The sequence below is a fragment of the Hirundo rustica genome, chromosome 24 (genome assembly GCF_015227805.2).
Source record: "Hirundo rustica isolate bHirRus1 chromosome 24, bHirRus1.pri.v3, whole genome shotgun sequence".
NCBI lineage: Eukaryota > Metazoa > Chordata > Aves > Passeriformes > Hirundinidae > Hirundo > Hirundo rustica.
The window spans coordinates 1,393,058-1,420,348 of NC_053473.1; the positions used below are offsets into that span (position 1 = coordinate 1,393,058).

At 52.1% G+C, this 27,291-nt stretch overlaps 1 protein-coding gene and 1 non-coding gene across 2 annotated transcripts in view; both read right to left on the reverse strand.

Annotated features, from left to right (window-relative positions):
• Positions 1–1,063: 1,063 nt before the first annotated feature.
• LGR6 (leucine rich repeat containing G protein-coupled receptor 6) overlaps positions 1,064–27,291 on the reverse strand; it is a 150,064-nt gene continuing 123,836 nt past the window's right edge. Inside the window, exons 8-18 of the mRNA XM_040085532.2 lie at positions 26,648–26,719; positions 25,464–25,535; positions 24,359–24,427; positions 23,338–23,409; positions 20,226–20,291; positions 17,729–17,800; positions 16,208–16,279; positions 15,425–15,550; positions 11,631–11,791; positions 6,103–6,183; positions 1,064–3,508 (exon numbers count right to left, since the gene is read on the reverse strand). Of these exons, the coding sequence (XP_039941466.1) occupies positions 2,271–3,508; positions 6,103–6,183; positions 11,631–11,791; positions 15,425–15,550; positions 16,208–16,279; positions 17,729–17,800; positions 20,226–20,291; positions 23,338–23,409; positions 24,359–24,427; positions 25,464–25,535; positions 26,648–26,719 (2,101 nt within the window). The 3' untranslated portion in view covers positions 1,064–2,270. The remainder of the gene's footprint in view (positions 3,509–6,102; positions 6,184–11,630; positions 11,792–15,424; positions 15,551–16,207; positions 16,280–17,728; positions 17,801–20,225; positions 20,292–23,337; positions 23,410–24,358; positions 24,428–25,463; positions 25,536–26,647; positions 26,720–27,291) is intronic.
• On the reverse strand, positions 12,044–12,148 carry LOC120762986 (U6 spliceosomal RNA). Its single transcript, XR_005704002.1, has one exon. It is a non-coding gene; the product is annotated as a U6 spliceosomal RNA (small nuclear RNA).

A 27,291-nucleotide genomic window follows, 5' to 3' on the forward strand; every position in this document is an offset into this window, starting at 1 on the left:
CCCATTGTTCTGTCACTCCAGGCACTTGTAAACAGTCTCTCTCCATCTTTCTTGCAGGTTCCCTTCAGGTACTGGAAGGCCCCAGTTAGGTCACCCTGGAGCTTCTTTTCTCCATGCTGAACAATCTCTATTGTCTCAACCTTCCCCATGCTTCATCTCTATAATCAACTTCGTAGCCCTCCTCTGAACTAGCTCCAGGAGGTTAATCCCACTTCCAAAGGAGCATTTTGTTTCTGGAAATTGACCTAGGATGAATCTTTCCCAGTCCTGTGCACGTGAGCTGTCCTAAGGACATGGAAGAAAATGGCTCTGTTTTTAATGAGCCAAACATGAAACGGATTTTGAGTATGCGTAGGACATCAGAAGTCTGTATCAGGATTCAAGTCTCACAACAGGCCATGTCTTCCACAGGTCCCACCTGAAGATTGTAGCAGAGCTTTGGACTTTGTCACTAAATTTGGGTGTCCCTCTCTCTTCTCTAATTCTTGGATCCTGCTCCTCTGATTTCTTGCTATCTCTCAAGATCTTCATCTTGAGATAAGACCACAGGCCTCAAGTGCAGAGGAGGGAAGCAGAGCCAGGTTCTGACTGGTGAGCCTGGCTTTGCATGGGAGACCCTGTTATATGATGTCCTTACACTTTTATCCCACAAACTCTGTCCTGTTCATGAACTCAACCCCCTGAGCAGCAGACCACAGGGTACAGCCCACAGGAGTCTGGTCCATGAGGCCTGGAGAGGCAGCTGGTGCTACAGTTCTGCTGCATAAAGGTGGGTGATTTGGCTCTTCCCTCCTGAGAACAGGGGTGGGGAGCGTGGTGTCAGCTCACATGGACACAACTTCCCAGCTCTCACTCAGGCAATGCAGACAACACCCAAGGCACAGCAGCTGCCGAGAGAATCACCAAGGTGCTCCTCACATGAAAAAGAAACCAGCCACTGGTCAGCAATGGGGCTCATTTATTATCTCATGAAAATGAGTGACAAACAGCTGCAGTAACATCAGCAGAACCAAAGCTTTGCCCGGGGCCTGAGCTCTGAGCGCAGGGCTCCCTGCTGCACTGGGTGGCACTGGGAGGGTTTGTGATGGAGTCAATGGATTTGGGAGATCCCTGAGCTGCAGGGAGTGGATTTGAGGCTGTTCCCAGTAGCCTGTGTCCTCCTGATGCCACCATCCCACAATGCTGAGTTCTGTTTTTTCCTTCTACACCAGCTGCCTTAAAATAGGAGAAAGCACATGCAGTCCCCGAAATGGCCACACTGTGTGTGGGACATGTACCCAGGACCTAGAGCCTCTTCCAGGAGTGAGGTTTGGGGACAATGAGGCAGCAGCCAGACCCCATTTTCAGCATGTCTGACCAGGAGCCAGGTGACTACAGACAGAGGTGCCCCAGGAGTGTTGTGTTGTTTGAAGGGGGGTAGTAGTAAATGTCGAGGGGGCCCAGTGTGCCCTTGGGTGCCTTGGCTTGGTGCTATGGGGTGACCTCCGGCAGAGCATATGGGTTTTTCTGGGAACTGTTTGGGTTTGGCTGCTGTGGGTTTCAGAGACCTCTTGTGAGACACTGTGGGTCAGATTGAAAAACTGAGCATACCCAGCCCCTGGTCTTGGCTGGAAGTGAGGGTTGTGTCCAACCCATGAGGTTGAATGAATGAACAGTGAATGAGAGGGGATTCCCAAAGCAGAAGGGGTCCAAAACTCAGGTGTACACACGGATATGCTGCTTTTGGTGGAATAAGACAGGCACCAGCCCATTTCCATGGGTGTGTGGGACCTGCAGAGCGCCCTAGAGGACAAGGCCTGGGGTTCCTGTGCGTGGCCACGTCATCGCAGTTGGACATTTCCAGGGATTGCCACAGGGTAGTGGCTTTGGCCCAGAGGCCTCTGCCTTGAGAAGACAATCTTGGCTTCGCTGCAGGCTCCTCCTGGCTGGTGATGCTGCAGGGTGAGCAGGAGGAGGGTTTCTCTGACCCACTTCCTGAGCCAGTGGGGCTCTCTCCCAAGCAGTTCCTAGCAGAAGTGAGACTCACGCAGGGATTGTCTCCTCCCATGGCCAGCCCTGAGCATCTGGACCTCAGTCAGAGCCCTTCTAGGCCAGCGGCAGCTGGCAGAGTGGTGCCAGTGGTTGCCCAGGCAGGTATGATGGGGATGAGGGTAGACAGGTTGTACTGGTGCTTTTCAGGGAGCAGTTTGTGTCATCTTGCTGGCCCCTGGCACTGGTGTTGGCCCTCGGCGTGTGCTGTGGGGCCGTTCCCACGGCTGCTTCGAGGAGGTTTATAAGTGAGATGTGTAGGGTGGCGTGGGTGGGGAGGGGAGGAAGGTTATCCGGAGGCTGCTGCCAGACAGATCTCGGCTCTCTGAAGTTATCAGCGCCTCGCTGTCAGCGAAGCAGGGACAATGCTCAGAACAGCCCCTCTCCTTCCCCCTGGTGCCCACCCTCTGCTGGCAGGGGATGAGCGTCATGGAGGGGAAGCTGTAGCTGTCAAGGATGGGGCGCGCTGCCAGGGAATCAGGTGCGTCACACATGTGGTCGATGTCGGAGAAGTTCACCAGAGCCTGGGTGGAGTCATAGGAGCTTTTCTCCGTGTCCTCAGCCCTGCAGGACTGGGGGAGGCCGCCCTTGTCCTGCCCCTTCTGCCTCAGCAGGCGGAAGTCATCTCTGAAGTGGGGATTGAAGAGCAGGTAGAGCAAGGGGTTGAGGCAGGCGGGCAGGGGCAGGACCACAAGGAAGATGGATTTGATGACCTCTGGGGTGATAAGGAAGAGATTGAGGGTAGAGGAGAAGGTGAGGAAGGCCACTGGGCAGTAGAGGAGGCAGTTGGTGAAGATCAGCCAGGCCACATGCTTGACCATGGCGCAGTCCCAGACAGCGCTGAACTCCCCCTTCAGCAGGTTGCAGTAGAGTCGGATGTAGGTGCCGGTGATAGTCAGGAAGCAGAGCACGTTTGTCATCACCAAGGCCACAGTGAAGCCCAGTGTGCTGGGTTTCCCCTCTGGGATGGGGTATGGGAGGCAGAGAGGGGATGCTCCGTATTCCCCAATGGAGAAGAGAGGCAGAACGGCAGCCACACAGGACAGCAACAGGCAGCAACCGGCAGCAGCCTTGACCTTGCCTAGGGATGGGGACTTTCCGTAGCCTCGCACGCAGGAGGCCGAGAGGCTGCACTGCACGGCAGCCAGGGTCAGCAGGAAGATGGCAGCCTGGGAGGCCAGCACGGACAAGAACCCTGTCACCCTGCAGCCCGCACCCGTCTCCCATCTGGCACCGTATCGGGCAAAGTGGCCGTAGGTGAGGGTGTCCACGAGGGCCAGCATGCTGCAGGAGATGCCCGTCAGCATGTTGGCCCCAGCGATGGAGCCCACGAGGAACTTCACCGGGGACAGGTAGCTGGGGGAGGCAAAGACAGCCAGGATGACCAGCCCATTGCAGAGCACCGAGACCAGAACGATGACCCAGACTCCCAGGCGGATGATCCAGCTCTCAAACAGGTGATCACAGGGCTTGAAGGGACCTGGAAGACAAACCCCAAAGTTACACCCAGCAGACGCTGCTTCTCTCCAGCGGTGCTGCTCAGAGTGGTGGCCAAGTCCCAGCCCTCTCGTGGCCCCAGCAGCCACGAGTGAGTGCTGAGGGCTGGCAAGAAAAAGATGACATTGTCCACCCTTTTCTGCAGCTGCCTCTTGGCTCTCCCCTCTGCTCCTGACCCCACACTGGAGTGCCTCTGGCATCCTCTCACATCTTGACTAGGGTAGAAAAAAGGTGCAGGGAGAGGTCAAAATGAACTGTAAGAAACAACAAACTGGTCAGTGCTCCCAAAATGTAAAAAGGCTGTGGCTCCAGGCTGATCAACACTCCTGGTGTCAGCCTGGCATTTGGGTCCCTCTACCATTACTTGCTCTTTCTCATGTTCCCCCTGGGAGATGGTGGTGTGATCTGCCAGGATGCTGCATCCTGCTCTTGCATTGCCAGCCTCTCTCTGTACACTCCAGACCTTGGCCAAGAATTGTCTGTTTCTGCATGAAGGGCCTCTGCACAGAGGGGATGAGCACCACGAGGTGAAGTGTCCAGGCATGAGGGAGAGGAGAGGGAGCCGGTGTGGCAGGGAAGGGACAGAGGGGTCTGGGCAGGCAGAACTTAGAAGGGTATCAGGAGAAGGAAAGAACAGAAGTGGGTGGATGGGAAAGTGAGTAAGGGAAGGTCATGGAGGGGTAAAAAGAGGGCTGGTCTGGAAGCTCTTTGCCAAAGAAAAAAGAAGAAAGTGGGGAAAGAGAGAGTGGGCAATGGCATAAAATTGACTCTGGGAGAGTTTGGGACATTTCAGTGAGTGGCTCAGCAAAAACAAAATCAGGGTGGTAGAAGTTTTAGGTGGCAGAGAGCAAAAAAAATTAGAGGAAATGGAGAAATCTTTTTCATCTCAATGGAGGTGAAGCTCAGGGTGCCAGCAGCAGGACATGCCCTCAGCTGAAAGCTTATTCCTTTTGCAACAAACTCAGTGGAACAACTGGCAAAAACTCTGTCCCTGCCAGTGTCCCACAGCAGGCTGGCTGGAACCAGACCCCTCCAGCCTCCAGGTGTGCTTGTGTAGGACCCCACTGAGCTGTGGACAGGGACAAAATCAGAAGGAAACTTCCTTGAGTCCCAACCAGCATGTGCAGTCCAGTGCCACCCTGCTCCCTTTTCCTCAGGGAACAGAGAAGTATCGCTGCAGTTTGCAGTGCCATAGTGTGAAAAACGCCAATCACTTGTCACACATAGGTATGATCAGGACATCAAGGACAAGGCCTCGCAATATTCCAGGCTGGCTGAGACAAAGCCAAGCATAAGTCATGCAAGGGAACAGGAGAGCCAGATCTGAGGGCAGCTGGTCGGTGGATGGAGGAGCTGGTGGTATCTGAGGTTCCTGATCAGGCTTATCCTGACCTGGGCCTCCCCTCCTAGGAGGGCAGCTACATCCAGCGAGGAGCAGGAAACTCCTCACCTGTCCCCCATTTGGCCTAAGCCTGTCCTAGGTTACAATGTAAGATGTGCCCAAAGTTGTATTCTATCACCATCTCCATGAGCTGTTGAAGCCAGGTTGGGCAGTGTTTCCCGTGCCCCCTGCCTCCAGACTATCTTCTGTTCATGGCCCATCAATGCCTTCCTGCATGACTCACAGATAACTCCCTCCAGGAGCTATCTCTGTTTAATGGGCAATCAAGGACCCATTGCAAGGCTGATAAAATTACATCAGCCCATTGTGAGATGCTCCGCCCAGGGGGAGGAGCCAAGCATTCCCACCTGGATAGACTCTGGGATTTGGGACAGCACAGGCAGCCTTACCCACTGGATTCCCAGAGGACAAGAGCTACCAGACCTTTCTGCGGGAGCACTGCTTCAACAAGAGCACTTCATCTGGACTGCTACCACCACCACGGTGCCAGGTTGTATTCTGACTCTGTCAGTGGTCTTTTGTACTATTGCATTGGTTTGATTTTATTTTACCTTGTTTCCCCCTCCTATTAAATTGTTTTTTTCTGACTTGGACTCTCTTGCTGGTTTTGCTTTCAAGCCAGCACAAAGCCCAACCCATCAGGCTTCTGATCTGAAAGGTCGTGGGAATCCTGTGTTGGAATTCTGGAAACTTAGATTTTAAGATTTTAGTATGTAGTGATAAATGGGGCAAGGTGGGAGATTTTAGGCGTTGTCTATGTCCTTCTTTACCTTCTTCTTCCTTCTTCTTCATGGGTTTGGGGAGTTTTCTGTAATTGGTTAATAAAGTCCACATTGCAGACTTCAAGTAGTTAGTTATTGGGTTTAAAGTAAAAATAATTTAGGTGGAATTTCACAATTGGATTGTCACAAGGATTGTCCTTGAAAAGACCTCATAGAGATAGAAAGGTGCCCCATTTTACCTCAATTTTCTAACTTGCTAATTAGAGCTCACGATTTGTGAGGCCGTAATATAGATAAAAATTAATAAACAATGAGTCCGAACATGAAACCATGACTCCCGTGTTATTAATCCCAGCTCTAACACGAAGAAGATGAGAAAACCAACAATCCTGGGGATTTAGGGAAGCTCAAAGGATCCCAACTCTGTTCAAAGGGTTTTTCCTGGCTGCTCACCGGGGCTCGGTGTGCACTGAATAGTGGGGTGCAGCTTCGATTCCTCAAGGTCCAAATGAAGATCATCTGCATCTAGGTCATCTGGGGAGGAAAGAACAAGAAATGGTTCAGATAAGAACAAACAGAACCATCAGAGCTCACTGGGCCAGGAGCTTTTCCACACAGACCTTCCCAGCCAGTTCCTAGCCTGCAAGTTCAAAGTAGCTGCTGGTGTACACTTTGTCCCCTGCAGTCGCTGCTGTAGAGGGAGAAGATCTTGTAAACGTTGGTGGGTTGCAGCGTAGCCAACCCCTCTGTTTTTAGGTTACTCACAACATTTGAAGTGTAAGAGTCCCAGATCCCAGAGCTGTGTGACTGCGGTTCCCTCCCCCCAGCACTCTTTATTAAAAGTAAAGAAATACTCCAGCCTGTGTGGTTACAGAACACAAAGCCTTCAAATGCATCTTCTCCACGGGAGCTTTCTGGGCAGGCCTTGTCCAATGTTTGTTCATCAGCAGAGATTTTGGTGCTTTGTTCAGAGGGAGCCATCAGCCTCTTCTTGCAGCACAAATTTTTCGTCAGCAGCCACCGCCACCAAACAGTTCAGCAGCAAACAGACAAGGGAACGCAACATTTATTGCTTTATTTTATGTCCTGTAAAATCTTCTGACACTGGCACCCTCTTTTAAATCGTGGATATTCCCAGGGTTTGCTGAGGGCAGACTGATTGCCTGTGGCTGCAGATTCTGCATCCGTGGAGTTTGTGCAGCCAGAGCCCTGCCCTGCACCAGCATCTGTCATGCTGGCAGCTGCACCCTGAGCCAGGCTGAGGGTCAGACAGAGACCCCCTTGGCTGAAGAAGAAGCTGCTGGAAGAGAATGGGGCCGAGCCCTCAGCTGTGTTTTCAGAGTAGGTCATCACCAGGGTGAATAGCATCCTTTCAGTCTAACCCATGATGTGCTTTTCTGCTTTGTTCCTTGTTCCTGGTCCCAAAGTCCTGCTGGCTGACAGCACTGGGACACAGTGAGAACAGCTGCTGTCCTGCTGCCCTGTTCCCATCCATGGCACCAGCACAGCCTTCAGCTCCCAGGAGAGATCTTGGGAGGGTTTTCTGCCAGCGGGGGGAAAGGGAAAGGATGTGGTTTTGTTCTTGCTAGAGCCTGGTAGCCAGAGAGCTGGATCTGTGGCTGCGGGATGAACTCTCTCTAGGATGAATGGACTGATGCTGGAGCCCAGGTGTGCACCTGGCAGCTTAGACACCGGCCAGGAAGGCAAATTTCCACAGCTGACCTGAGTGGGATTTACATGTCTAATCTGTTTAGAAGTGGTGCCTCTCATGGGCCATGCTCCCTGCCTGTGTTTGAAAATGTGACTGGGATTATTTGATTAAAGGATGATGACAAATAACGTGCTATCTTTAGTGCCTCCTGACAAGCTTCATGGCTTTCTCAGCTTCAGGGAGCTTTGGAGAAAAAGGTCATTTAAAAAATCTGTCTGTGTAAGAATTGAAATATTACTGCTGCTTTGGAGCCTGGCAAGGAAACGCTCACAGTGGGATGGAAAAATATTTCATCTTTGTATTTTATAGTCTTATAAATCTCCAGTGTCTTTTCCAGCCACAGTGCGGAGGCTGTGATGTGCAGTCACGATACTCGAATAAAACAGACATGGGTTTGTTCTTTCTGTGCTCTGCTGAGACCCAGCCCTTGGGAAAGTGTAACCTGTGCCATCCATTTTCTCCTCAAGCCTAGTTTTAAGCCCAGGTTAAACATTTTCACGAAGTGAAGGATGATTTTTTGTTTCGCCTGGACTACTGAGCCTGCTGGGAATTACAAAGCAATCCTTAGTCAGCACAGTGGGATTCAAAGTGGAAAATGTACCTCTCTCTGCTAGAAACCAGTCTCTCTCCAGCCTGGGAGCTGTGGAGAAAGGAAAATGGCTGTTGTGTCCTAGCGAGGCGGGCTGCATTGGTTTTGAAAAAGCTGGTATTTATTTGAATTTTGCTGAGGTGCCTCCACTTTCTGAGGTCTATGGGGAAAACCCACTTTTCCAGTAGTGCCCTTTCCATGAGAAAGGAGCTGCCTGTGGGAGGAACAGGGGCAGAATTGCTGGGGAAGGGACAGAACAGAAAACACTGGGCTGAATGCTTTTCCCCTTTGGTGCTGTCTGCTCGTTCCCTTGGTGCTGTCTGTCTCAGCCAGGGCTCTCCCTGGGGTTTTCAGGGACCTGTCCTCTCCTTGGATGAGGGCACAGGGGGCTGCAGGGGGCCTGGGCAGGTCCTGTTTTGGGTCTCGAGTAGCTTTCTTGAATGACAGAAGCAGAAGTGTACCTCTAAGAACCCTGCAGCGTTTGCCAGGTGATTGCAGAAGTTCGTGAATAACTTTAGAAGCTGCTGGAGGTGCTGGGCTTGGGGAAGCAGTGTCCCACTGCCCAGGACAACTGTACTCGTGTGCTCCCTTCTCACTTCCCATAGCTTTGTTCCATCATGGCAAACACATGTCTGTAAGTGGATACATCCCTTCCTATCCTCAGAGTTCCCAGAGGGAGGTGCTGGGATGCTGATGGAAGTGCCCCAGGGCACTTTTCCTGTCCTCCTCTGCAGCCGCTGTTGGGAGGTGCTGGGCACTGCTGGGGGCTGTCCTGGTGACACCCCTGAGCCATCTTTGGGTTCCTGCTCAGCACAGGGGACAGACTTGGGGCAGGAGGTGTCTGCTAAACACTGCCAGTTGTAATCCAAAGAGGCTGAGACAACTGGGATTGCCCAGCCTGGAGAAGGCCCCAGGATTTAGAGACCCTTCCAGTGTCTAAAGGGGCTCCAAGAGAGCTGGAGAGAAGCTGTGGCTGCCCCATCCCTGGAAGTGCTCAAGGCCAGGCTTGGAGCAACCTGGGTTAGTGCAAGGTGTCTCTGCCCATGACAGGAGGGCAATGAGAAGAGCTTCAAGGTACTTCCCAAACCATTCAAGAATTCTATGATATCCTAAACATAGAAAATGCTGGAAGTGAGACCTTAAGTATCTGTTTTGACAAGGTGGCAAAATGATGAGACATGCACTGACTGCGTTACTTTGGGCCTCAGGTGTTACTCAGATGCAGATGGACATACTTGGGTGGTGGGTGGTGGTTCCCAGGCACCCAGGGCCCTGGAAGGCTGGGGAGGAGCTGATCTGGCCCTGGGGTCCATGGCACCACGTATGCTCTGTGTCTGGAGTCAGGTGGTCCCTCGGGTGCTGGGCTCGGCTGCAGGATGGGTGCTGGATGTGGGAGCAGGGGAGGCTGCAGGAGCCACAGCCAGGGCAGGGCTGGGCACTGGGAGCCATCTCTTGTCTCTGCACGGCTACCTGGGACAAGCTGCCTTTCACTACCCAGCCTGAGGTTCTGTGGACTCCTTTGGGGAGGACTGGAAGCAGTGCACAAGGCTGGGAGGACAGAGCTGTGTGGAAGCGTTCCCTGTCCCTCTCACTAGTTCTCTGGCAGAATCTGAGTGCTCTGACAAGCCTGGCTGGACCCTGATGCAACACAGCCCTGAGGCATTTTCTCTTCAGCAGACCACTTTCCCTCTTGCATGAAAAAAATGTTTGGGAGCTTTCTTCCTCTTTAATTAGAAAGTGTTACAAGGTTCATATAACCCAGCTAAATACCACCCGTGGCCATCAGAAAAGGAATCACAGGGAACAGAAATAAAGCAATGATTAATTAAGTAAAACAGCAATATCACAAACCCCTTGTCATTAAGAGCAGACCCTGTTGCTGCAGGTCTGGAGAGTCATCTGCAAAAGCTGCACGTCATAAGGGATGATGTTCCTGTGCATTTCACATTTACACCTCTGTGCTTTGATATTTCGAAACAGATCCAATGCTTTAACATCTGAAAATGGGAGCCTTTATGAGCTGCAAGTAGCGTAATTTGGCATGTCTTAGCATCAGTCAACATTCCCCTCGGTGCCAGCATCTCATGAACACCATCCATGAGGCTGAGACTGGCCTGGAGGCCTGAGAGCCTGTGGTAGGTTTTGGTTTGCTGACAGGGCAAGGTGAGAGCACCCTTTGGGACATCAAAGGCTTTGGTACTGAGCCAAAGCAAGTCTGTGGCCCCTTGTCACCAAGATCTTTCCACAAATGTTATAATTTGCCGGGCAAAGCCCACAACTATCTGCACTAGGACTGCTGCAGTATGGGCTGCATTAATGATGGAAAAAGTGACCTGGCTCAGAATAAACCCCTGCAGCACTGACTGTAACGTCACTCCTCTGTACTGTCTGGCCAGGGTTACCACCAAGTCTACCATGCTTCCTGGAGCCACATCATGCCAGTAGGAATCCCATTTGCTACCCTCTGGCTGGACTCCTGCATGTCCAAAGCTTGTTCTTAGGCTGTGAAGGACCAGCACAGGAGCAGGAGCACAGGGCTTTGTTGGTCACTTGCTGCTGTGTCATGAAGTGTCTTGGTCATCCTGCCCATAACACAGCGTCCAACGGCTCTGGGTCTGTGTCTGCCTCCTGATCCTGCCTGCTCAGGATGTGGAGGACACAGCAGAGCCCTGGCTGTGGCTGGATGCTCAGTGCTCCTGAGTCAGGGGCTCTACAGGGGCACAGCCGTCTCTCCGTCTACCACGTGGATTTGCCTACAGGATGTCTCAGACCTCGGAAGTGCGCTGTATTTACACAAATATATAAATAGAAGCAGCATCCAGGCTGTGTCCTGAAATGCTGTTTGTACTCTCCAGCAGTTACAGAGGAAACAAAGGGGTTCATGTTTTTCTTTATGTTATTCTGAGCTTGTCTTGCAGAGGCATCACACCAGCCTTGTGCTGTGCTGTGGGGCTGAGAGTGCCGGGGTGCCTTGAGCTCTCTGCTCACCTCCTGGAACTGGGCTCATGCAGTCTGTGCAGAGCTGCACTTTGGGGCACAGAATAAACTGACTCTTGCACAGAAAGTGCTCTTTGACCATGGAGCTCCTTCCTCCCTGCCTTGGCCAGTCCCTCTGCTGTGCTCCCCAGACATGTCCTGTTGTCACACCTAACCCTGACCTTTGCTGGAACACCAGGGGTGTGCACAAAAGTAGCGTACACAAGGGTCTCTCTGCCTCCAGTCAGCGGGATATTCCAGATCTTTGAGTTCGTTTTCTTACTCAGATTAATCCCGGGGTCCTTCCTCTAGATGATGTAAGAACAAAGCCTGAGCTCCTGCCCCAGGCTCTACGTTGCACACAAGTCTAATGACCAAGCCCAGCTGTCCCTCCACCCTCCAGTGCCTTGAGCACTCTCCCTCCATAGCCAGCAAGGCCAAAGTGACAAACATGTCCACCTTGTGGAGGGCTGCCAGCTGCTTCAGTGAAGGTTTGGATGTGCCAGATTTACTCCTTCTTCCACACAGGGTCACCAAATGAAGCCCATCCAAAGCAAAGGGCCGCCTGTGTTGAAGAAGGCTCAGGCTGCCGTCCCTGAGGCAGGTGTCACCTCTGACAGTGGCACCACCCCTGCAAATGCAGGATTGCACCCAAGCTCACAGCCCTGCCCAGGGGCCGATCTCCATCCAGCCCTGTTTACTCACAGTGGTTATCAGTGTGACCTGGGAACAATTCCAAGGTCCTCTTGTGGGGATCCTCCTCCTCAGGGCTCATGTCTTCTGCCTTCCACTGGCTGGACACCCTGAAGAAGCTGCTGCAGCTCCCGTAGGCACAGCACTGGTAGGCGTACGGCACCTCCAGGACTCTGCACAGAGAAAAGCAGAACTTTAAGGTGTGTCCCCTCCATGACCTGACTCTCCACTGCTTTGCACTTTTAGCTTCAGCTCTTCAAAGATGAAGCTCACCTATACAGAGTCACAAAATATTCTCAGTTGGAAGGGACCCACAAGGATCATCATGTCCAGCTCAGAAGTGAATGGCCCCTACAGGGATCACAGCCACAGTGCTGGTGCTGTTAGCACCGTACTCTAACCAGCTGAGCTAACCTCAGAGTCAAAAAAAAAATGGAATCCTCAACGAATTTCTGTGGTGTCCCTGCGCAGAATCCATGCTGATGTTCTCTGTATTGTTCCAGTTTCGGTACCTGTGCTGCTGACATGACAAAAGCTGCTCTGTGTGGTGATGGTGACAGTGGAGAGGGCCTTTGTTCTGGGGAAGGACTCCATGTAGGACAGGGTGTGGACCCAGGGCCGCCCATGCTGTCTCCACACTTTTGGTGCTTAAGACACTGTCAGTCAATAGAATACTGTCAAACACCAGGTTTGGAAACTGCTCTAAAGTTCCCAGAGAGTTCCTTGTCCTGGTTCCAGCCAGAACAGGGTTAATTTTTGCAGTAGGTGTGAGGGAGCATGGCCAGGACCCAGAGGTTATTCTGTGCCATCCTACTCATTGCTGGGGGCTGGGGGGAAAGGAGAAAACGTGATGGGGGAGCCATCTGGTATTCATTTGTTGTTGGGGGGTTTCCATGTAAATAACTTTCTTTTCTTATACTTTTTGTCATTAATATTGTTGCTGTTACAGTTTGTGTCTTATCTCATTGCTGTTTCCAGTAAATTGTTCTTATCTCAACCCATGACCTTGGCCTTTTGTGCCTCAGCTGGGGAGGAGTGAGTGGTGCATGGTTTTAGCAGGAGTACTGAATTGGAGAATACCATTCCTAAACCACCACACTCCTAAAACCTTCTGCTGTTCTCCTGAGAGTAAACTAGCCCCTCTCTCCAATGTGCTGTCTTCAGTTTTTACCCCAAGACCATGTTTTTCCCGGCATCCTTTCTTTCCTTCAAGGGGAGAAGCTTCCCTAGAGCACGGCTCCCCTTGCTTGTTGTTGAGGGCACTTTCAAACTCCAGTTCCAGGAGTCCCAGCTCAGGCAGGGAATTCTCAGGTCTCCCAAGTGAAGCAAGTTATTTAAATATGTCTGATTTCTACTTGAAAGTTGAATGGTTAGTTGGTAATTGCCGCCTGTATTACAAGGTTAATTCAACGGCAGCTGAGCATCATCTGGACGCGATACCAGGCTGTCTGTCAGCAGCTGCATTTTTGGCTTTGCTGGAAGTCAGGGAGACTGCTGATGAAGGCAAAGGAACCCCAGGTTTTCCAGACAATTAAGGCCCTCTGACAAGATCAGTAAATATGGTAAAACTCTATATTCTAAAAATATGCTTTTGTTTTATGTTCCCAAACATTTCTGGCTGAGACCCGGGAGGGTCTGGGAACTCTGTATACAAGCTCGTTTCCTGTTATAAGCTCCAAATTAGATCCTATTATTGAAAGGTGGTAGGGAGGTGCAGATCCTCCCAGCAAGGCAAAGAACTGCTCCCAGATGACTCCACACATGCCCCAAGAGTAAGGCTACTTAATGGCAGTACCCCAAAATTTAGGGAATTTTAATGGGTCCATTGCCTGGAATGGTTCACTGACCCACTGCTGCAGGCTCAGTTTCTCTGGTACAGATCCAAACCAGCTCAAGAGATGCCAGTGGGATTAATTTAGATGAGAAACACCCTGGAAGTGCTGAACTTGACCCACCCTGCACAAGGGGCTGCCCGTTGGGGCGGGTCTGGAGGAGCCCACGGAGCTGCTCTGAGGGCAGGAGCCCCTCTGCTCTGAGCCCTGCTGGGAGAGCTGGGGGTGCTCACCTGGAGAAGAGAAGGCTCTGGGGAGACCTTAGAGCCCCATCCAGTGCCTAGAGGATCTTGGCACTTGTGAGGGTGCAGCTTGAGTCCTGTGTCCAGTTCTGGACCCTTCACTTCAAGGAAGACATTGAGGGGCTGGAGTCAGTGCAAAAAAGGGAAATGGAGCTGGGGAAGGGTCTGGAGAGTAAATCATATGGATAGTGGCTGAGGGGGCTCAGCCTGGAGAAAAGGAAGCTCTCCCTCATCAGCAGGGATCTTCTCACTCCCTACAGCTGATGGTTGTAACAAGGTGTGGCTTGGTCTCTTCTCCCAGGCACTTAGCAGCAGGAGAGAGGAAATGGCCTCAAACTCCCTCCAGGGGAGACCCATGTTGGAAACAGGAGGAATTCCTTCAAGGAAGGGCTTGTTAGACATTGGAAGGGGCTGCCCAGGGAGGTGGTAGAGTCCCCATCCCTGGAAGTGTCCAAGGAATGACTGGATGTGGCACTCAGTGCTCTGGGTTGGGTGACGAGGTGGGGACTGGTTGGACTCAATGATCTCGAGGTCTTTTCCAACAGTATTGATTCTCTGATTCTGGGGTTCTGTGAAGAAAGCTGGAGAGGAACTTTGGACAAGGGACTGGAGGGACAGGACAAGGAATCCTCATTTGCTGCTGGAAAGGGCAGGGTTTGATGGGGTATTGGGAGGGAATTCTTCCCTGTGAGGATGCTGAGACCCTGGCACAGGGTGCCCAGAGCAGCTGTGGCTGCCCCTGGACCCCTGGCAGTGCCCAAGGCCAGGCTGGACGGGGCTTGGAGCAACCTGGGACAGTGGAAGGTGTCCCTGCCTGTGGCAGGGATGGGACTGGATGAGCTTTAATGTTTCTTTCTGACCCACACCATTCTATTGTTCTATGATCTTGAGTCTAGAAAACTCCAAAAGCTTCTGGAATCCCCTGCCATTTGGAAACCAGTCATGCAGCAGATCCCAGCTATGAGTTAAAACAGTCAGAATAGAGAGCTCTGCAGGCACCACTGCTGAGGCAGCCTGAAGGGAGAGCTCCACAATTGTCCTCAGCCCCATGTTTGTGCAGTGACCTGTGACCCCAGCCCTGTGTGTAAACTGGAGAAGCTCCAGCTTTGGGAAGCCATCCTGGATGAGTGGGAGCATCAGCTCATGCATTCTTGGCTTGAAGGGAACTCCCTGGGACACCCAAGCAAGAGATGACTCCATCTGAGAGGAATTTGTGCTCTCTGGACCACGGGTATCTCAGCTCGAGGGCAGGTGCCATACTGAGACCCAGGAGCCAAGGAGGGTCAGGAAAGTCTGAGCCTGCAGCACAGAACTCTGCTCTGAGCCTTTTGCAGCCTCTTCTCGATCAGTTTGACCCCTTCAGGCTCCTCATTAATCCATAACAGACAAGACATGGCCACACAAGCAGAGTTTATGGAAGAAAACCTGGATGTCATTAGGTGGGACTGCTTCTGGGAATGTTTTCCATTGAGAGGAGCCCTGAGCTGGGCCTGCTCCACGCTTTCCACTTGTGTGTGTGTTTGGGGTGGGGGTGGCCTGGGAGCACAGCACTGCTCTTCTGTGGAACATATTAAAGAGGAGATGTGTTAGCAGCAGATGGATCTTCCTCTGCCCATGGGCCTGGAAGCGTGGAGAAAACACGAGACAGGCAAGGAGAGCAGGAGGCTGAGTGCTGTGAGCAAGCACAGGCTGTGCTGAACGCCAGGAGTGGAAGAGCCAACTCTCCAAATACCTCATTTTGGGGAAGCTCTCCTTGGTGAAGGGCTCAGAGAGAGCTGGGTTGCCTTGGAGCTTCAGATGGGTCAGTCCAGCCAAACCATCCAGGGGCAGCGTCACCAGCTGGTTGTCCGTCAAGTCCCTGGTGGGGGGAAAGCAGAGAGGGAGACCACGGTCAGGGCTCTGCTGCCAGTGCTATCTCAGCCAAGCAGAGGGCACTGCCTCCAATGCTCCCTTGATGTGAGGCTGAAATGGGGCTGGGCGCTGCTTTGGGGCCAAAGATAAACACTGCAGTCCCTGGGAAAATGTGGGACTGGGGTTAGTGGCCATGCTGAAGGCTCTGGGTGGTGTCTCCCTCGATGTGCACACACGTGCCCCACACATCTCTTCCTCCACTGTAGGTCAGGAATGATTGCAGATCCCAGCCCATAAAATACCCGAGACTCTTAGAGAGGGGGCTGAGAACTGGGGACCCTCCAGAGCCTGCACAGATGGTCTGAGTGACCCTTGCAGAAACAGCTCATTGTGCTGATCTTCCTTAAAGGCATCTAAGGCATCAGGAAATGGAGGTTTAATTGTTCAGGGTGAGAGCATCTTGAAGATGGCCCCTCCTGCACTTCATCATCCATTTATTAATAGTGTTAATAGGAAACATTGGGATTTGTTCTGTCCACATCAGTGCTGAGACACAGCACACCAGTCTTCTAAATCCCAGGTGTTCTGGTAGCCCAGGGAGTCAGTCTGAGGTCCTCAGATACCTCCTATCCATGGTCCACTGTGAAATATCCTTGCAACTTACAGCTTGGTGAGGGAGTGCAGGGTCACAAAGGCTTCTGGGTGAATAAACTGGATGTGATTCCAGCTCAGGTCTCTGCAAGGCAAGGACACAGCAGTAAGAAGAGAGCAGAGCAGGGCAGAGCAGGGGAGCTGCTGACACTGGCCTGGCCAAGGGCCCTGGTGGGAGCACAGGTGGGATCTGTGGTCCCTTGGTCAGCAGCAATTTCTGTCCCATTTGCAGCTCCCCACAGACAAGTCTGGGTCTGCATATGGGTGCTTTCTAACAGAAGGCACAAGAGTTTGCCTTGCAGGAGCTCCTCTGCTGACACCAATGGGAAAGGCCCAATGGAAAATGTTCTTTTCTGGCTTAATTGCTGTAAATTTGGGAATTATTTTGCCAACATGCCAAACGGGTCATACCTTAGTGCCAGAGCATCCCCAGTGCAGTCACAGTGCTGGGTGCAGCAAGGGCACAAAGGGTCAGGGGTCTGGAGGAGGTGATTTTGGAATGTCTCCTGCCATGTGCAGGTGTTTTGGATTCACTGAGTCCCCTCAATAAGCTCTGCCTCCATCCAAGTGAGAGGGCTCCACTCCCTCTGTCACCAGTGTAGAGGAAACCAGCAAACTGGGACACATTTCTTGCCCTAAGGCTGACTGCAGGACAGCCTTCATCTCTCCAGCTCTAAGGGAGCCAAGATCCCTGCTCAGATCTGTGTGACATTGGGTGGGATGAATCTTTTCCACTGGGAAAACACAGCCAAAGCTCATGCCAGAGCTTGCTCAGCTGTGTGTGTGTGACTGGGCTGGGGCAGCATGCTCATGTTTCCCTGAGTGGCTGCAGTGTCACCTGCAGTGTCACCTGCAGTGACACTCACAGCATCCCAGCAATGCTGGGCTATTCAATGGCGCTCACATCGCTGCACCATGGGAAAAGATTTGGTGTGATTTAGTTCACTTCCTAACAGAACAGCAAATAAAGACTGCCAGGGCTCTCCCCAGGTGTCACAGAGCCAATGGTGCCCTTCAGGGCCTTGCCAGCTCTCCAAGGTGCCAAGCACTTAGGAGGTCACTCCGTGTGTGTGGGGAGTGCATGCTTGGGACACTTTTGAGTTGTGGGGAGGAACTTTCAAACCAAACGGGATGCTCTACAGGGGTGTTGCAGGAGTGCGTGGCCCAGGAGCAGTCTGTGTAGGACAGGGGCTGCTGGAGCTCGGGTACACCAGGGAAAATCCCTGCCCCAGTTCCTGCTGGCATTCAGGAGCCCTGTCTGTGATGTGGGCTCTGCCTTGGCAGAGCTGCAGCGTGTGGTGAGAGCCTGGGGGGTGTGGGCACGAGGGGCAGGTAAGCAGGGGGGTCTGCAGGCACAGGGGAAGCCAAAAGGATGGTTTGTGCCCTCTTCTTTTCTAAGGTGGAATGGAAGAGGGACTGGACAGAAAAGCCTCCCAGCAGGGACAGAGACAGGCTGGGAGCTCCCCGCAGCCCAGCTGGGCTCAGCCCCCGCCCCAGCATGACCCCAGCCGGTCCCCTGGCAGACAATACTTGCATGGAGCGCAGGGCCACCAGCTGCACAAAGGTGTCTGCTCTAATCTCGTGGATCTTGTTGTGCTGGAGACCACTGGAAAAACAGAAACTGGTTTGAGAAGAGAGCTGAAGGCAGTGTTCCCATGTTATGGAAATCTTTGTCCCAGTGCAGCAGACTGCTGCTGAGGAAGTTGCTGTGATGGGAGACCTGCTCTTACTTCAAGATGAGCAGCAAAACATGTCAAAGCCATTTTCTCCTACAGCTCCAGGGCTCAGACAGCCTCTGCCTTTGATGCCATCACGACTCAGTAGAGAACTGTTGATGTGCAGTGGCCAAAGGTGCCCTGTTAAGCCCAAATCCACACTGATTTCCCACCCTGCTCTGTCCTAAGCCTCCAAACTGCTTTCCAGAGGAAAAGCTGAGAGCTTGGAGCCAGTGGTCAGCAACCAGCTCTGTGTGACCCTTCAGCAAGGACCCTGTGGTGCTGCCCTTTGCCTTGGTGAGGATGAAGCTTTGAGGGCTGAAGGTATCTCAGAGCTTCATGAAGAAAAATCTTGATGTCTTGTAGAACCCACTGTCCATATCTGCACATGAAGTGCCTCAGCCCTCCACATCTCCTTTCCAGCTCCTTCATCCCCTGGGGAAGGGGAAAGAGCAGGGTGAGGGTTCACAGACTCTGCTGACTGACCTACACACTCCCCACATCCTCAAGAGACACCTGCTCCAACCGTGCTCCTTGTGGGAAAGGTTCAGTTCCTCAGTTTGTTTTCCCTAGTGTGAAACAGTGGTGAATACTTATTAAGATTCCTGCAGAATGCCCAGCATGAATTCCCAGACCTGCAGAAGCAGTGTCCCCCCATCTGTGACCTTCTGCAAGGGCAGACAGCCACTGCCTGGTGCTCCACCTCGGGCAGCTCCCTGGCATTTTTTAGGTCATTAATCTGCCTTTAGACTGGAAAATGATCTTGACTCATCTCACACAGGGACCCTGGTGCTGGCTGTAATGTCTCAGCTGGTATTTGGCCACATGCTCCAGTTCCAAAGGTGGGCACTTGAGCTGCTCCCTGGGTGCCCACGTAACCAGGCTGGCATTGCTCCTACCTCTAGCCAAGATTCCACGTGGGGGCCACTGGAAGATCTGGGCACAAATTTGGGGGTCTCACTGATAGGGAGAGGTGGAGTTTGGGCAGAAGGGGTATTGGAGCAAGGTTGAGAAAAATAATTTAGGGGTGTTTAGCTGTGAGGGATCACGAGTGTGGTGCAGGTAAAGGTCTGCACACCGGCAGATACAGCAGAGCGAGGGCACACCTGAGCTGTTTGTGTGCCAGGCTGTACCACCAGGCATCACCAGACTTGTGCCAAACCATCGGGAATGCTCATGCTTGCTGGGGTGGGGCTTACAGGACAATAACTTTGGGGTGAAGGGACCAAATACTAATTTTGGTCCCTGAAAAAAAAAAAAAATTTAAGATATGTAGGTATATTCTATTTTACTTCAGTAGCTAGAAACTGGGATTTCATGTGATTTTATATTAATGTTAAGTCTGAATTTGGCATCTTATAAAAAATTGTAAGAAGGAATTTAGGTAGAATATGTGGAACTATAGGTTTGAAATTCTGAACATTTGTCTTTTTTTTGGTGTGCTTTCTATTTTTTTCCAAACGTTTTCCTGGGGGTACTCTCACGGCTGCCATAAAAAGCAGCAGGGGCTGTGCACTCTTGTTTCCATGTAGTTTCACAGTGTTCCAAGGTCCACTTTGCTAAGGCTGGATGAGCTGCTCTCGCTATCCAGGCTGGGGTGCTACAGATAGCAGGGACAACCTCTCCTGTGGGTTTTTTAAATGGGGATGCTGCTCCCATTCATCTGTTCTTCCAGGAAGCAGAATTCTGTAAAAAATCATGGAGTCTATCTTAATTTTTTTAAAACAGTTTTTCTCGAAAAGGCCAAGAACTTGTGCTCCATTTGAAGGGTAGGGCCAGGTCTCCAGACACTTTGAGCTGAATGTGATTAACTTTGTCTCAGAACAACAGTGATGCCTCCCAGGGCCTGGAGGAGACCCAGCTCAAGAGCTACACCTGAGGAAAGAATCCCCCTTCTCTGAGGAGGGGCTGGCCCTGGGCAGGGTGGATAAGAGCTGCTTTGTGCCCGTGGCATGGGGCCCCTCCCTGAAGCAGAAGACATTTATGGTGCACATAAAGCCCATTCTTTATTAGCTCATTGGGGGACTGGAGTTAGTGAAGTGAATTCAGTGCTGTCACATCCTACCTCTGTTTGAAGTGGCTGGGACCTCTGAAAGGACCTGACTGAATTAAGCTCCTCTGCACAGGGAATGTGTTTTTGTTCTGTGTGTGCACAGGGGCAGAGTGGAGCCCTGGTCCATTTGCACTCCAGACAGTGAGTTACAATGCCCAACCTTCCCAGTGCTTAGGGAGCTCTGTGTGTGGGGAATGTCCCTCTCCTCAAAGCAGCCCTTTGTCCCCAGAGCACAGCACAGACAAGGACATCTCCATACTCACAGCTCCTCCAGCTGCTGGCACCGATGGAAACTGGGCAGCTCTTCGATTTGGTTGTGTGACAGCTCTCTGCAGGGAAAGGACGGGACAGGAATGTCAGAACGTCAGAAACCAGAGCCCCTGAGCCCTCCCTTGGAAGGCAGGAACTGCTGGAGAGCGAGGTGACCTCACTTTGTCCTGCACAGCTCCACTTTTGGTAAGCCCAGTGAGTGGGATCTCCAGCCTGCACCCGATGCTGGCTCTGGGTGTGTCAGTGCAAGGCCAGGGTTGCCCCATGATTTACCCACTGGCCCAGCCCAGCTCCCTGCAGCACAGCCTGTGGGCTGATGGAGCTGCTCATACACCTGGGGTGGGATTGTCCTCTCCAGCCTCAAGTCAGCTGTGAAACCCTCCCGTGCCACCTCTGCCATGCACAGCCCTGCTCTCTGTGGGCACAGCACAGAGATATTTCTGCCAGAGCTCGCAGAAGCTGCAGATGTGCCCCAGAGCCCAGGGAGGTTTTGACCAGCTGGTTTCTCTCCTCCCTCCTGGCACAGCAGCCCCACTGCCCATTGCCTGCTCCCCATTTAGCCTTTCCTGGCTTTCTCCCAGGGTTAGGGAAGGGGTTGTGGCATTGGCAGGGATTTGGTTCAGGACGTTACAGACTTTGAAAACCTCTGGTCCTTGTTCTTTCAAGGGCTGTCACTGGAAAGCAGTTTGCAGCAAACTCCTCTTCCCACTGGTTCATGGCCCAGTGTCATGTCAGCATCTAGAGTAGAGTGGCTTGAGAGAAAGAGGAAAACCCACACTGGCACAGCTTAATGAGAATTTATTGAAGCTGAAACAGGCTGGGTAAGGAGCAATGTTTAAACCGAGCTTTTTCCCCCACCAGCAGAGACTGGATTTGTGGTTGTTCAAGGGAAATTTGCCCCAGGGTGAAGTTTTGTATGTGGTTTCTCTGCTGACTTTCCAAACTCGGTTTCCATCTTTCCGCCAATAGATTGCTCCTAATATATTTTTTTTTCCCTCCAACCCACTCACCACCAATTTTCCATGGTGGAGAGGAGGAAGGAGGGAAAAGCAAGCAAAAGGTTTATGCTTGACTCTGGAGGCTGTCACCCAAGATGGAGAAAGAGCCTTAGCATCAGTCGCTTTTCCATGGTCCCTGTGTCAGTCCATTGGGCTTGACAGGGCTGTAGCTTAGACAGTGATGGGGGAGAACCAGCCTCAGGAGTTGTTTTTGGTTCCTCCAGAGTGAGGGTGGCCAGGTGCAGCCCAGAATCTACAGAGGGCAAGCTCAATCACTCATGCTGTGTTGGGCACACGCCAGGACGAAGGTGCTGTGGTACCAAGGGACTTCAGCTCTGCTCAGGGCAGTTTCACCTATTTCTACTTGAGAAGAAAGACAAATCTCCCAGAGCTCCAGGAGCGTTTGGACAGCTCCCTCAGGCACAGGGTGGGATTGTTGGGGTGTTCTGTGCAGAGCCAGGAGCTAGACTCGATGATCCTGGTGGGATCATCACCCTTCCACCTCAGGATGCACCATGATTAATGAAATCTGTGCCCTGAGCAGGAGCTCGGGATGAAAGCAGCAGGACGATGCCAGGTGGATGCCAAAGGCTGCCCTGCCTGTGTGTGCTGGGTTCAGCATGGGTGGCATCCCAGGAAGGCCATGACCCTCTGCCCCTGCAGTGGCTCTGCAGTCCCTGTGCAGGATCCTTGCAGAGAATTTACAGCGTGGTGTGAGGCCAGAAACGCAGCTTGAACTGTGTCATCTATGGTCAGATATGTCATCTATGGTCAGATGTGCCAAGAGACAGGCAGAGAACAACCACTGGGTCTGTGGGGACCAAGGCATTTCAAAGGCAAGAGAGATGTAAACATGCACAAACATTGGCCCACACACTCTCCCTCCAAACCCTGAAAGCAACGCAATTGATGTCAGGGAAGTTCACTGGGGAAGAGGAGCAAGGAGCAAGGTGGTGTGGCCCAGTTAAACTCCACCAGATGGTGGGGGGTAGGCACAAAGAACAGGCTCTGCTCTGAGGGTTTGCAGTCTGATCACTTGCAAGCATAAACAGAGCTTTGGGACCCAACAGCCTGGGCCAGTCCAAGGGCTGCACTTTCATAGCAAATCATCCATTGAATTGGTCCAGATGTCTAAAGATGAGAGATCTTCCCTACAGGGACATCTGGAACCAAAAGCCTGTAATCTCCTAAGTTACAATTTGTCTTATTTTATTTTTATGTTTTACTCTTGTTTCCAATTTCCGTGATCAAGAATTCACTCCTGTTGCTTTCCTGGAACAAACTTGTTTTCTTTTTCAGCTTGCTTGTATAAAGACTGATGAGAGGCAAGCCTGCTGCTGCCCTAAGGCTGCAAACTTGTATAAATCTGGCTCATGACTCATTTCCTGAGGATGTCTTTGACTGCAAACATAGTTGGGGATCTCAGGAACCACGGGTGTGATTCCTGAGATGATGCAAAACCTTCCTGAGATGTTGTTGTACCAAGCCAAAGGAGAAAGCACGACCCCACCAGCATCATTCAGTGCCTGGCTAAGCAGGCAGAGCCAAAGAAACCTAGAAACTGAACAAAATCCTGATCTGGCTGTGCTGCCTCACATGAGGAAATGTGGCCTTGTGGCCTCACAGGTCTCCATCAGGTCAGAGCTGATCCCTCCTGGGATATGAACAGGATCCTTCCTCCAGATGATGGCACTTGCTGGAGATCCAGCTGCAGTAAGTTGAGGCTGGGGCAGAGGGTGAAGGTGATTTCCCCCTGGTTTTTGGGCCAAAAGCTTCGGTGAAACGCTGTGGCTATTCTTACCCATCTCCTTTGGTACCCTCTCTACTCTCCTTGCACGGGGAGGGGACAGTTCCTACTGGTGCAGAGCAAGGAGGGTGTGCCTGACTGCAGCCCTGAGACCAGAGCATCACGCTGGGATGAAGCAGCAAGGTGAAGAACAAGCAAGAGCTCAAAGTAGTGATTAAGAAGGATGGTGATTTCTGCACGGAAAAGATGATGGGAACAAGAACCACAGGATGGTCTTCCAGAGCTGGCCCTTTCCCTGAGCTAGACAAAAGGAAAGCTCTGTTGCTGAGGGCATTTTTGACAGAGATGCAGGTTACTCACAGGACTCGGAGGCTGGGCAGCTGCTGGCACATCCTTCTGGGGAGGAAATGGATGCCTGCCCGGGTCAGGGTCCTAGAGGGATGGAAAAGAGAGAAGAAATGATGTTGCTGACAGCCAGCACCCAGACTCTGTGACCCAGAAGCCCGGCTGCCAGTCCCAGATAGTGGCAGGAGAGACAATATCAGGAGAGGATGAAGAACTGCCCTGCAGTTTTGGAAACAGGCGCTGCTGCTGGACCTGGCTAAGGTGAATGTGCCTGCAAAGAGTTCTGGGCCACTGCTGAGTCCTGAATTCACAGCTGTCCTTGGCCTTGCTGGGGACAGGTGGCAGTGCCCTCTGTAGCATGCTCTGCCATCCCTGTCCCCATTGTCCTGGCTGGACAGGCCTGGAGCCAGGACTGCCTCAGAAGCCTGTGTATGAGGGATGGACGGCGTGCCCCTGTGTCCCCGTGTCCCTGAGTCCCCGTGTCCCCGTGTCCCCGAGACATGGCATGGCCAGGCACACCCAGGCTGGGGCTGCTCCCAGTTTGGACTCAGCATGGGAGCCAGTGTCTGAGAGAGCAGAGCCATGTGTGGCCAAAGGCAGCGTGTCCTCCAAGACCAGGGGGGGTGAGGAGGGGACCAGAGCGGCTGCAGCAGCCCCAGCCCGGGTGTCAGATATTCCTGAACTGCCCCACGGTGCTGGTTCCAGTTTGGGCAAAGACACCGGGGCGCAGCAGAAGCTCTGCACTCAGAGGTTCACTCCTTCACAGATGCGGGAGGGAAGGAAGAATAAAACAAACAAACAAACCAAAAAAAAAGACTGGAGCACACTCAAGAGTACCAAGAGAGCCACTCACAGGGAAGAAAGCTGCGTTCAGGAGCCACAGAGGTGAAACGAAGCAGAAGGGTGAGTGACCAGGGAGAGGCAGAGCTGAATACTGCACAGCACTGGGAAAGTTGTCCTCACTGAAACAGCCTGGACCGCCTTGGAGGAGGAAGAGCACAGCTAGCAGGGTAAAAGGGAGAGAGGTGCCACTCACAAAACTTCTAGGCTGGTGGTGCCTTTAAGGTCTGGGAATTCCCTGATGTCCGTTGCTCCGTTGAGTGACCTGCAGAGAAACGAGGGTGAAGGGAGGTGGGCAGGGGATCTGGAGGCAAGTGCAACTGCCCAAGGTTCCAGACCCATCGGCCGTGGTGGCAAATCTGCTTCCTGGCACCCAGATGTGACCCAGGCCCAGATCCAGCGTGTCCCTGGGGCTGGAGCAGACGCCTCGCGCCGTGCGGATACAGCGAGATGGAGCTGGGCTCTTCTATGCAAGGAGACTTGGCAAGCTCAAAGCCTCTCCCAGCCACTGACATTCTTGGCACGATCTCTACCCAAATTAAATAAAAAAAACCCCAAACAATTACCATGGGGAATGTAAGCAGGGCATCCCACCCAAGCCTCCCCGGGTCTATGCATTTAGATCTAAAGAATGCAGGGCTGTTTGAATGATTTATTTTATGTGCCTGGGTGAGGCTTTTAAATAGAGATTTATGAGATTGCCTCTGCCTCAGTATTTTTAGTTCTGTGCCACAACAGGTTGGCTGAAAAGCCAACGTGGGGCAGCTGTTGTGGTCCAGGTGGTGCCCAGCCTGTGCTGGTGGCCCTGGAGCAGGCTGAGGGCCAAACGTGTGAAGGAAGCACTGCCACTGCTGGCTGCCCAGTGACAGGATTTGTGCTATGGTACTGGGACGTGTTCCTCCACTTCTGCATCCTGTGGAGGAAGGCAGATGCCTTCGGTGTCCTTCTGTTTGGGCAATTACACAACAGCAGCAAAAGCTGTGGCGCTTGTGTGTGAGGTCTTTGCTGCTCCTGGCACAGCTGTGGAGACCCTGGAAGGCCTCAGTGCCTGTCAGCTGTGGGGAAGAGGAATTAGTGGCTGCCTCCAAAATGCCCCTCTCAGAATTATCCTTCCTCAGAAGAAAACATCTGCAGTGACTGCTCCTTGGAGTAGCCTTTGGGGCTGGACAACGGCCCCAACATGGTCCCCTTTTGGCACAGGGACTCTTGAAGAAAGGGAGAGAGGAGGCCACAAAGGTGCCCAGTACACAGGGTTTGGAGCTTGGATGTTACCTCCAGGGGGATGTGTTTGGTGAACTTACAGAGTGTGGAGCTTTGGCAAGTACTGGAAAGCAGACTGTCCAACAAACTGGATGGGATTGTCATAAAAATGGCTGTAACGGGAAAGAGGAACAGGTCAGAGTCTGCTGCACACGGAGAGAAGATCTGTTACAGGTCAAGAGCCTCAGAGCTACCAGCCATGCAGGAGGTGCTGCTGTGCTGTGAGGAACTCTTGTTCCCAGACAACCACAGGCTCTCCCACTGGCCTGTTTTGGCTGGACATTGGTACAGCTGAGGTCTCCTGCTGCTCTGAATGAACCAGACGGGCTAGAAAGGTGTAAAGCCCTCTTTCAGTCCTACTGAGAAACACCTTGCACTGGGGGACACCTCCTGTGATCTCACACACAGCACCAGCACCTCTCCCGCTTGTCACAGTCAGGGGAGAGAAGTGAGCTCTTCCAGGACCCAGTGAGATGTGGGAGGAGTTGAGCCAGTTCCTACCAGGAGCATTCCCCCACACTAACTGTGAAAGGCTTTAGATGGGCAGATGCCATGGAGAGATGAACATGCTGGGTGTATGGGCCCCCTAATCACCCTGTGGGTGCTGCCCACGGGACATGGGCATGAGGCTGGTAGTTCTGGCTGGAGCAGTGAATGGTTTCACCCAGTGTCACCATGGCTTTCCAGATACTGGCACTTTTATCATTTAAGACCAGTTCGAACAAGCAGAGCTTTTGTCACTCGCCACGATTTTCAATATCCGTGTGGTTCAGAGACGTATCCAAAAACCACTAACTGTGCCTGGATGAGAGCAGAAATAACCTGACAGCTGGGTGTGTTTATCTGCAGAGCTTTGTGTCACAGACACACAGGGATCTGGAATCCCAGCTCCCTGACACGTGTAGCTGCTGCTGGAGCTGGCCAGCAGCTTTTCTGAGCACCAGGAATAAACATCAGCAGATGTCAGCCAGGGCTTAGGCGGTTTCCGTGCAGACCACCTGTGTTTTGTTCCTTCCTTGCTACCAGCCTGTGCTGCAGCAAACGCCAGCTGCAGGGAAAGGAGAACCCACAGCAGTTCTGAGGAGCTGAGAAGAAGGAATTTCAGCCAGCTTTGGCTCATGGATAGCAAATATCAGATTGTTGTCATTTGGCCACTGTCAGAAATCAAGAAATGCCCCTTTCTGGACAATATAAAGATGTAGGAAACATTATTTAATTTTCTTACATTGTTTGGAGGAGGGGATTCCCAACGAATGCATTCTCTGGGATAGCTTTGATGTTGTTGTTATGAAAACCGCTGTTGGGAGAAACAAATATCTTGATATTAATTAAATTAACCTTCTTTCCTCAATGCTTTTAAATCCAGACAGCCTTCAAAATATGCATCAAATAGGAGATATAGGCTCCTTCCCAGGTGCAGCATCACCCCAGCAGGTGAACAAGGTCTGTGGTTTGGCAGGACAAGATCTGCTGCATTTACTCTGTGGGTGCCCCATATGTGACTCCACCAACCCCACCGAGGGTACAAGAACTTAAGGTTTAACACTTTACAGGTCAGGAAACAGAAACAAGCCAAATACAAAATTTTCCGTCCTCCAGGAACTACAATTTTTATGGCTGGTTTCCATTACAGCTCCACAGCTGCCAACCAGAGTGCACCAGGAATTATTGGCCCACATGACTTTAAAGGATTTGTAGCTCTAGCTGGGGTATTTTTGGTTAAGCTTGAGAAAATTTCTATCAGCAAACTTTTGCAGCAGAAGGGAGCTCTGTGGCCACAGTCTGACCTCCTTTACAGCAAAGGCAGCCACAGGTTCCTGTGTCCAGGAAGACAAGCTCTGGGTGATACCTAAATTGTTTATCCCAGAG